General features: G+C 42.0%; 1 protein-coding gene across 1 annotated transcript; it reads right to left on the bottom strand.

Annotated features, from left to right (window-relative positions):
* Positions 1-1,411: 1,411 nt before the first annotated feature.
* On the bottom strand, positions 1,412-10,542 carry hand2 (heart and neural crest derivatives expressed 2). Its single transcript, XM_041933982.1, has 2 exons — positions 9,465-10,542; positions 1,412-2,751 (listed from the first exon to the last, which is right to left on the bottom strand). Exons 1-2 carry the CDS (start codon positions 10,080-10,082, stop codon positions 2,623-2,625), a joined length of 747 nt encoding a protein of 248 aa, XP_041789916.1. The 5' UTR covers positions 10,083-10,542; the 3' UTR covers positions 1,412-2,622.
* Positions 10,543-11,556: the final 1,014 nt, after the last annotated feature.

Genomic DNA, 11,556 nt, shown 5'->3' with positions numbered 1-11,556 from the left:
TTGCTGAAAACTGATGACTCTTTTTCATGGAAACGCCACAGACAGCGAGTGGTGTTTTTCTATGAATAACATTGAAAAAGTGTCATTTCAGTGTTTGTTTTTGAATTGACCTAAAGCCTTTTTTTTTTTTACTTCTTTCACATTCCTTGGTTATGATAGCACTGTACTCACACCGTGACACAGGAACCCTATGACAATGGAGTTCAGTGGAAGATAGATAACAATAGTTAACAGAGATTCAAACAGGTTTCTTACAGATTCTCAGTTTCACCCATTTTTCTAAAGTTTTTTTCAATGTTAAAAGCAAATTAAATGTCTGTTTATAATTATCCACACTGAAAAACCGCATACAGCGCAACTATGATAAATAAGGAAGTTCAAAGAGGAACCAGGGACTTTCTGCCAGATCTGATGGAAGATTACAATAACAGTGTGGGTTGGGTAACAATTGCAAGATTTGATTTGGGATTTTTTTTTTTTTTTTTTATTATGTTCAAATGTTAGAGCTATAGGTGTCGCTCTTGTGGTTGCCTCATAGATTCCACTGTAAAAATGTGTCTAGCAGGGCCACTGCATGCACCGAAAAAAAACTTTGAGTGCCTTTTTATGATTATGTATTTCCTGCTTATAAAGAAGTAAAGCTCGACAACTTCATTATTTTACATCATCACACACTCCATTGCAAACGTGAAATTAGACATAAAGATATAGCCTGATGATAACGGCCTAGTCTATTATTCAGATTTTGACACTAGATATGAACTAAAGCTGACTGACTGATGTTTTCTGCTGTTAAAGGTTTTTCTACTCCAACAATATCCATTTTCATATCAGTAACTCAATAAATATTCAATTTCATTAAATTCAAATTTGATTTGTGAAACTACCCGAAAATTAAAATGTAAAAGATTGTTTCTTTAAAAAAGGTACATATGGAAATCATGAGTTCAAAAACAAAAGTAAAATTTATTATTTCACGGCAAAAATAAATTGTCTGTTTTTCCTGTAAAAGAAAATGTATAAAACATGTGTATATGTTTATTTGACATCCATTTAATGTCTGTCATGATGTGAAAGTGGCATATGAAAAAAAAAATAAGGTTTTCTTTTTTTTTCCACTTTAAAATATGGGAGCCCTATTGGTCACTTACCGAACAACACAAAACGTTTAGGCTGAGTGTGTGTGTGTGTGTGTGTGTGTGTGTGTGTGTGTGTGTGTGTGTGTGTGTGTGTGTGTTTGTGTGTGTGTGTATGTGTGTGTGGGTTTTTCTTTTTTTACATTTTTTTTTGTGCAAATGCTTATTGAAGCCGCTGTGGACACTGTTCTCTTTGTTGCTGCTGATGCCCAGGAGAATGATGTTTAAAAGTTCAGAAATCAGCCCAGTGTGCATTAATTAACCTTGGTGGTTTATTAAGTTCATGACATTGTTTACATCCCACATGAAGCATTATTTAGACTCCCACCACAATTTCACACCAAAACATAGACACTTTGTCATCACCGTGACGTCATTACATTTACAACCCAAAATTGCTAGAGGAAAGACACGCAAACCCACACACACACACACACATAGAGAGAGAGAGGGAGAGAGAGGACTTCACATACACCTTGTCGCTTAATCAAAGATACTCAGTAAATGTCCACTGTCAGTCAGCATGGCTGTTTTGGTCCTTCTAACGGCCACATTGCACATAAATATATTCCGTTAAATAAAGCAGAAAGCACGTCAACGCCCCGTGTGTGTGTGTGTGTGTGGGGGGGGGGGGTGCTCCTTCTGTTTTTCCCTCGCTGCACTCCGCTCACAATCCAACAGTGGTATTAAAGATACTTTGCTCAGTCTGGTAGAACACAGGATCTTTTATGGACCTCTCTTCATTTCGGCAAAGATCCCACTCACCGAAACAGCTCTGTTTCATTCGAGCGTCCGCTTTTCGAGTGGCCTCAAGGCAGAGGAGGACCTGAGCAGAGCTGCTTCAGGTGAGGAACAGTGGACTCTATTGATTCACGGGTCAAATGTTACAGATAATGTATTATTTTAACCCGTTCCGACCGACTCTATGTAGCTCAAGCCCAAACACATTTACTGTATCATAAATGAGCCTATCCCAAAGACTCCACTGACGTCAAATATGTTGAATTATAGGGACACTGACAAAGCACTTACAATGTTTCTAGTTGGTGAGGCCTTAAATACATCGATTTTTAAAAATGTATTTCATTTAAAATCTTTTTAAAAAGAACATGGGGATAGCCTATTTTCATTTTTTTTCGAGGCAAATTTTAAAGAGGAAATCTCAGTTCAAGATCAAACCCGGACACAGAACACAACTGTGAGGGGTGGTAGAAATCCGACGGTGAGCTCTATCGGCGACTCCAACCAATAAACAAAACGACTGGAAACTGTCACTGTTTTCGTGTCTCACTGTAGCAAAGTGAGCGGAGCTGTACACGCACCACAGCGTCCACCGGTCCGCGGGGGGTTGAACAGCCTACAGGTCCAGAGAGATGATGATGATGATGATGATGACTGCCATCACAGTTCATCAGAGCGCGTCACCTCCTCCAGGACAGAGCTGCAGGAGGAGAGGACTATCAACAGGCAGGAGGCGGGGGGGGCGCTACTGTTTGAGTTCCAGAGCCCAGACATGTTGAGGCCATCCTGTCCGTCCTTTACTCTTCTTATCGCCCGCGGACGAAGAGTATGACGATGAGGATGATGAAGATGAGGTTGTCTTAGGGATCTCCACCTGCAGATGCGATATGTATTGTTATTTATACACACTGATCCATGTGCACACATCATAATAACTCTAAATAAAGAATCATCCGTATAAGGGTTACTGTATTTCATAGCTAATCAGACTGACAGCGCCTTTTTTTTAACCATGGAAATAGTTTTACTTCTCAGAGTTAGATTTATTATTTTTGGAGAATATAAACTCAGAATCCCCGTTTTTTTTTTTTTTTTTTTTGCTACTTCTAACATCCAGTTTTCGAATACAGATACTGAAGAAACCACCACAGTTCAAGTGACTGAATATTAAATATAATGACCTTCATTCAGTGTGCATGGTGACAGGAGTCCAGACGTTTGTGTTTGTAGTGGACTGATATTGTTGGCCTATTTAGGACAAGCCCAATTAGGTCAATGCTTCAGAACACATACAGTTTATACACACGCAGTGATATTTCTATAGATACCCGCAAGACTTATTAACATCACGAAGTTCAAGTTAAAAAGGAGAATAAGCTGAAAGTGTTTACAAGCTCCACACTTTCAAATGCATATGGACAGCAGCCTCACTCAGGTGTTCAGGAAGAACAGCGTTCGGTTTATAGCATAGCAGCAAACTTTTAACATTTGTTTGTGTTTGTGTGTGTGTGTGTGTGTGTGTGTGTGTGTGTGTGCGCGCGGGCGCGCGCGCGTCTGTCAGTGGGTGTCCACGTTATCAGCTTTTTCAAGCAGCATAAATCATATTTCCTGTAAACCCTGGAAAATAATCTGATTTACTGAGAGCAAATTCAGCTAAAAAAGAAATATCATTTGATGTTGAAGATAAATTATTATTTTTATTAAATGTGTTCTTTTTTCTTAGCGTGAATGTTTACTTGTTGAGACTTTCGGCTTCCATCCGCCAAAAGCAGCGATTCCTGAAGCTGTGTTTAGCCTCATCACACATACATTGATACAATATGTAGTGAAACGGCCTTATAGTACCCGTTTTTAATTGTATTGATTTATTCTTTTCCACAGAAACATGTACAAACGTGCGCACAAGGACAACGTTTCTGTCTTTGTTCCGTTTAAAGGATTGTTGTACTCCCTTTACCCTAATGATAATGATAATAATTAATATAATAATAATTATACCTGCTTGAAGTGCATTGCGTGGACTGAGCAACAAAGCTTAAATCAATCAGAGGAAAGACAATATGCGGTACCTTCAGTAACAGGACCACAGGCCGAGCTGGACATGAACAAACAGCCAAATGAACTTCGGAGTATTGGTGAAGACAGTGAAAGTGATTTACGGTGCGGATCATTCAGTGCTGTGATGCAGCAGCGCTGAATGTCAGCCTTATTCTGTCCGTTCTTTCACGATGAAAGCTGGCATCTCCAGGATTTGCCTCAATCCCGACTCATATTTATTTTTTTCCCTCACTTCAAACTTCATGAAAATGTGACACGGTAATGTCGCCTCGCTTGCTCCAAATATTGCCTCTACCAGTGCTGGAGCGGTAAACCGCTCTCGGGTTCGGTAAACGCAGTAATCCGCAGCGACCATCCGTCCAATCCCTCGGCAGGCGGACAGCAACAGAGGAGCCTGCTTGAATTGGAGGGCGACTTTGAAGTAGCTGCACTGCAGCAGCCCTGTTTCATTTAGCAGAGTGTGTCTGACACACCAAACACACGATCACCTCCGAAAATATGATTCTTTCTGCAATAAGATTTGACTTTGCTCATTTGAAATTCGTTACGTTTTTTGAATGTACGATTGTCTTCTAGTCTACTTAAAGAAGAAGCTAACAGATTTTGATGTCTTCACCATTGTCATTATGATGCTGTTTCAACGTTTAAATGGCCCTGCTATTGGCAATTTACATTCTCCAGTTGTAGAAAAACAAAGACAGAAAAGGACACGAGGTTAATAACAGAGAGCTCAGCAGCTCGAAACGCTGGTGCTCTTCCAGAAATGTGCGCATACTAATAAAACATCAGACGATTTGCGTTAAACTGCCAAATCTTTGAATTCAGGATGATTGTGTGTGTGCAGAAAAAAACATGAAAGATGAGGACGTATCGGGCCAACTGTAACCGAGCTGAGAAAACCCACCTCGTTTGCAAATATGCTATTTCGGTTCGGGTCCGTTAATGAAGACACAATAAAACGAGTTGTGCCAGCAGAACGTGTGTATAATTACTGCAAACAGGAGGAGCAAGAGACCAGCAGACATCCAAACAAGTTAATCCCCATTGTTTTTACTCTCTTATGTTCCTCTATATTAGGCTCCAGTGTCTTGGCCGCAGCCTCCTCGGACATACCGGCGCGATCTGCTCTGCGTTCAGGACAAAACGAAGCCGGTTCTATAGGTTATAGAAAATATCAAATTCTAAAGTAACAAGAAAAGGCACAATAATAACAAAAACAATGACAACAACAAGATGAATGAATAGGAATGAAATACTAACTGGACCTGTGAATGAGGAAACTGATTTTACACAAGCACACAGTGAGTGATCTTCGGCCTCCACTCTATCTTATTATTACAGACAGGCCACCAATGTGAGCTACAAGCAGATTATAATGTTATCATAAGAACAGATCTTTTTTTCAGAATTATTAGATAAACATCTAAAATGTTAATGCAATTTAAGAAGGAACAAGTATTTTTATTAGACAAGTTTGAAGCCTGTAATAGGCCTTTAACTTAGCAAAATAATAAAACAATATGAATAAATATCATGTAACACTGTGCTTTGGTTATACGTCACCACTTTAACTAAAGTCTTACTAAATACATTAACAAGGCGGTAGATCTTTTATGTACTATTTCACATGTGTGATGCTTACATTAACCAAACAGGCATTTTGTCATTGTATTATCATTTACACAGACTTAACTGAAGGATTTTTCAGGGTTCTTGCAGCACACACATGACACCAGTTTACCAGTCATTTGTCTGGACAGAGGTCCAGGCTGCATTAGTCTGCAGGCTACACATCAGTGAAAGCAAAACCACTAGCGGTGTCTCACCAGGCTCAAAGCAGCGCTACTCTCTACACATTTACTCTGAATCCCTTCCAGTGCTAAAATTCAGTTTCTTTTCCTGAAATTTTGACATTGCAACACAATAAAAGTTGTGCTGTAACTGAGTCAGTTGCATGCAGGTCTGTCACTAAATGCTGATGATTTAACAATGTCTAAATCTTTCTATCAGCTATCATTTCAGATCAGATCTAAATTTAAATGTGTAATCAGTTTGCTGCTGCACTGTGATAAAATCATCTTTGAAAAAGATGAAATGAAAAATCATGCACATATGTATAATAAAAAGGTGGATTCAAAGGGAGCCTCAAATAGGTGAAACTGATCAAAGCAGATCTGTCTTGGAAAAAATCTAAAAGTGTTATGTCTCTGCCTCAATGAGGTCTTTTGCATAAACTAGATCAGCGGATTCTTCCATTATAGTACAACAAACTAAAGAAACCCACATAGTGCCAGCCTGTTTACGCCAAGCTTACAGATCCATACTCTGAATTAGACTAAATTCCCATTTGGGTTTACTACTTCATTATTAATGTAAGAGCAGACTGAAGAGCAGAAACAACATTCAGGGCTTACTTTAGCTCCACTGAGTAACAAACTCACTTATACCATACTTACTCCTTTGATACGTGTTCGAATTTAATAAAAAGTTTGAAAGACTTTTTAAACAAATTAAGGAAATCTATTCACATAAATGTTTTTTTTTTTTAATTAAACTGAAGTGGGGCACTTATAGCAGGGCAGTGTGTATTTGAATTCAGGACTGGAGTTTCAAAGAGTTGACATGAGTTATTAACAGGATTACATCCTCCTATTAGTGATTGCAGTTTGAAATATGAGGAAAAAATGCTGTCTGGTTTCAATTATGCACCACACTTCCTATAGGCAGCGAGTTAGGCAACAGAAAGGAAGAAATGATTCTGTTCTTATATTTACTAGTCTATTCAGACCTGCTCAGTATGTTCATGTATGTGTTGTGTTTCCATACACAACTCCCTGCTGGACTGAAGCTGGATGTTAGCTCTGGATAAGGTAAGATGCAGTGGTGATGATTATCATGAGATAAATGTACGTGAAAACAACAGGCAGCAGTGGTGTTAAAGCATGTTGAATCACTGACATGACGCTTAGTTCTGTTTGTATGAAGTGGTACATAAATTATGACCTTTAGCCACTTATAATAAAAGAAAATGTATGATTCAAATATGAATAAAATATTTGCAATCTGACACTATTGGCTACTGTGTTTGAAAGAGCACATGTAGATTTATGCCAACGAATGTGGATCAACTGGACTCCTGTGAACGCAAAAGGCAAGTAAAGACAGTTGAAATGGGTTTAAATCTCTTAGATGTGCCAAACCATAAATCCATAGCAACTATAGGACCTTGTAAAGCTGTAGCCATAGGATATGGGTAACATACACAGAGCTGGGACCAAAACTATGTGGATAATATAGCGGGCTCTAAGGACAAAACCATCAAAAAAGTGTTGCAAGGAATAATAGTGGTGGGTCTGCTTGGCTGAACCTGGCCCCTTCTGGCTCCAAGCTGTCTGAGGATGCCAACCAATTTTCTGGCTCCACTGTTAAATAGGCTGATCATTTAAACTTGACCATTATTGTGTAAACTCTTTTTATCTTTCTATGGTTGCTCCTACGTTGGTTGATGGTTATGGAGTCAAGTGTCCATTCTAAAAATGTGTAAAAACACATATTTTACTTTTTACTCTCTTTAGCAGTCACCCCTGCTTCTCTTGTGTTTTAAGTTCCTCTCCAGATAAATGGGCTACAGATTACTTTCCGTTTGTGTGTATTTGTGTGTAGTTGCTGCACAGGAAAAGCCTGTGTTGCTCCTTACTTTTTCCTCCTGAGTAGACTGGCTCTTTCAGCTCGGTTCATGCTGGTTCCAGCATCCTCACTCAGTTCAAGACGACAAAACATTGTATGTAACCTCATGTCACACTGGGCTGGGGTTGGAAGTCTAAATGGTCTTTGTTCGATCGAAAGTGAAAGCCTGTAATGGTCTCGATAGATGTGAGGTACAGGTAAGCCTACTTGCACATTATATAGGCTACATGATTTATAAAATAATCGCATAAAAACAAAGATCTTACAGAACAATGATTTCCTAACTTACACGTCCGTGTGGGCTGTAGGCTGTTATTAATCGCGTCGTCCTGCTGCTTTGAAACCAAATGGAAAATAGCCCATGGGCGACTGAGAGTTAACTATTTTAGGCCTGTTGGTCTTCCGTCGTCATCTTCTCGATGAATTGGATTAGGCTGTAATCACTCGCTAAATATTCGTAGCTTGTTAGTGAATCTCGGTCAGATTAGAGCCGCCTTGCTCCTGCTTCAGCGTTAGATTTATTTATTCTGCTCTTTTAGTCTCGATGCAAAAAAATAACCTATTTAGTAAAATCTGGGACCAGAGAAAAATGATTAAAACGAAGTTAAACTGACTTTCGACAGTCTGTCCCGTCCAGTCAACACAGCGCTGTCCCAGCACGATGGCGAACGGCCCACGACCCTGAGCAAGCCGTGCAGATCCTCCATAAGCGCAACTGACACAAACTATACGACACAATGCAGCATTATTTCACAGCTTGCATTTTTTAAACTATTTATATATATAATATAATATAATATAATATAAAGAGCAGAAGTAGAATTTAATTAGAGTGAATGAAGTTCGGTGTAGTGGATTATATGATATGCACAACTGATATGTAATATTTCAGGAAAGATGAACTGGCCCATATTTTCTAAATGATGTGTTATGTTGTGACTGCATGCAAGATGACTTTGCACCAAATTGTCTTAAAAAAAAGCGATTTTGGAATCAGTTTTTTTTCCAATGTGAGAGTGAATGACACGCATCAGTGTTTAATCAAACGATAATGAGTCATTTACTCCGTGAAACAGAGAACAAAAGGAAAGTTGCTTCTCTCACATCTCCTGTCCGCCGTCTTCTTGACTACCTACTGATGAAGACATTACGGGATGGTCAACTGTGACCCTCAGTCGTTAATCTTGCTGAGAATGAGGCATAATTAAATTTAAGAATAACAGCAATGCATCACCTTCTCCCTGCAAACACTAGGTCCGCCAAAGAATTTAGGTCTCCGCCTAACTAATGTCAGCCACAAAACATTTTCAAAAAAGATGACCGCAACTGCCAAAGTGAGGAGTAAATTAAATGTACCGTCCACTGTTAGTTACAGGCCTAATTAAGATGGCCTATAGTTTATCTCTCTATCGCTTTAGGTCTTTAAAAGCTCGCTACCTGATCTACTCAACTCTCCACTGCTTCAGTCTCCTTTCCTTCATTACTGGCCTGAAAAACGAGTCCTCTGCATTTGGAAAATGCCTTCAATTATAGATCCAATGTATTTTTAAATGTTGACTACCCCCCCCCCCCACAAAAAAAAAAAAAGTATCATAATTTGACCTGTATGCCCAAAAAGTGTCGCCTGCTACGGGAGTGTCGACTATGCTGTGGACTGTAGGAGCGCTCCTTCATCAGGCGGAGTGTTCCTCAGCGAAGCGGGGAGAGGAGCTCCGCGTCCTGCCCGCCTCAGCTAATCACTGCTCGGCTGGTCTGATTCAGTTACTCACTCCCCTGTTATTCAGATTTCAGCTGGCTTCATTTAACTCCACCAGTCTGTGTCACAGTGCACGGTGCTCTTACCGCCTCTCTCTTCCTCCGCTCCTCCCGAACCTCCGTCTTCTTCAGCTCGGCCTTGAAAGCCTGCGTGTCTCCGTGCTGCCCGTCCTTGTCCAGGATGTCCATCAGGTAGGAGATGTAGCTGGTGGCCAGTCGCAGCGTCTTGATCTTGGACAGCTTGGTGTCGGCCGGTACGTTGGGGATACACTCCCTCAGCTCCGCGAAGGCCGAGTTGATGCTCTGGGTCCGCCGCCTCTCTTTCCGGTTGGCCGTGGGTCTCCGCTTCACGGTCCGAGGATGTGTGTGGTGGTGATGCATGCCGACCGCGGTTCCGTTCACCGAGATGGTGCCGGCCCCCGGGACCAGGCCGCCGGGGCCGTAGTGGTGGTGATGGTGATGGTGGGAGTCTAGGCCGCCGCTAGACCCGCCGCCGCTGTTGCCATGGTACTCTGGGCTGTAGCCGGGCGCGAGGCTATATTCAGTGGGAGACATATCCGCGTGGCTGATCAGCCAGCTCGTGAAGTACGGAGGAGCTCCGGCGTCCTCGTGACACCGACCGGCCGCCGCCGCATGCAGGGAATAGTGGTGGGTGTCGTGGTGGTGCATGACCGGGTGGTGAGAGAAGCCCGAGACAAGACTCATAGTGACACACACAAACACACACACGCACACACACACACACACACACACACACACACACACACACGCACGCACGCACTCTCTCTCTCTGTCTCTCTCCCACTCTCTCTTGCACGCGCGCAAACACACGCGCAGGCCCTTCTCGGATGCTGCAAAAGTAAAACTTGTCTTCGCTGTTTACCGGTTGTCCAGAGCAGATGTTTGCATCCTGAACAGCTAGTTTTCCCCAGCGACTTCCGCCAGAAGCAGCCCGGCTGGCCCGGTCCTGACGGCCGGTGCAACAGCAGGCTAGACCCGTGCTAGACTGGTCTATAGAAGCCCTGTAGGCCGCTCAGTTCTGTCAAACAACTCCTCCTCCTCTAAGACATAGTTCCTCTTCCTCTCGTTATAAGTCACAGCAGCGCTTATTCCTGTTCATTTTCTCTTAAAAAGTCAAAGTGCGCGTGCCTCCTTTTTTCCTCTGTTTTCATCTCATCTCATTCTGCTCTGAGCCAGTCAGCAGCTGTCAGCCTCAGAAGGACCAGTCCGGGCAGGCACTGGGTCACTACTGGCTGGTTGATACTGATCTATGGTATAGCCAGTTTGTCTGTGAGAGAGGGAGAGAGAGGGGGGGGGCAGAGGGAGGGGGAGAGAGAGACAGAGAGAGAGAAAGAGGGAGGGAGAGAGAGAGAGAGAGAGAGAGAAAGAGGGAGAGGGGGAAAGAGGGAGAGAGAGAGAAAGAGAGAGGGAGAGGGAGAGAGAAAGAGGCAGAGAGAGAGAGGGAGAGAGAGGGAGAGGTTGATTGATTTCGTACGTCATCTTTACTACCGGGGAGGAGAAACTGACTTAAGAGTCCGTGTCAGCCAATAGCGAACCCTCACCGCTCCTCGAGCCCTGTCTGTTTACTTCTCTTTAATGTCAATGGGCCTGGGACCCGCACAGGCGCGCGCGTGTGTTTGTCACGCGCACTCATATGCACAGCAAGCATGAGCCTACAAGGTCAAGAATAAAGTAAGACGGTACTGTTCGCGTTTGTAGCATTTCAAGGTGTGCATGATTGGACTGTTGTCTGCACACAATGTAGCCCACATGTCGTCATCATCATAATGTGCTCAGGATTTAAAATGTGGTTAGTGGAAACAGTTATTTGTTTTCTACACTGTGAAAAGCTGCTCTGCTTTCCAGCTTTATAGGATCACGTTAATATTATTATTGACACTGTTACGTAAATAATGGATATTTGAAGAGGATATAAAGATGGTGTTTGGAAATCATTTCAGCATACATTTTGATAAGTATTTTTTTCATGCAAGTCCTCATGTTCTCTATGTAGCGATCATATCTATTGAAGCCGTGCGGACTATCTCCTCTTTAAAAACACGTGTTTTTGTTCTATAATGTCAAAAATCTTCCAGTGCGCGCGAATGTTTGGGGGAACCTGTTGTGTGTTTTGGATGGGTCCCATTTTGGGTTGTGTGTTGTCAGTTTGGCGTGTCTT

This window comes from Chelmon rostratus, chromosome 3 (genome assembly GCF_017976325.1).
Source record: "Chelmon rostratus isolate fCheRos1 chromosome 3, fCheRos1.pri, whole genome shotgun sequence".
Taxonomy (NCBI): domain Eukaryota; kingdom Metazoa; phylum Chordata; class Actinopteri; order Chaetodontiformes; family Chaetodontidae; genus Chelmon; species Chelmon rostratus.
Note: the sequence above shows the minus strand (reverse complement) of the source record. Positions and strands in the feature narration are given on the sequence as shown.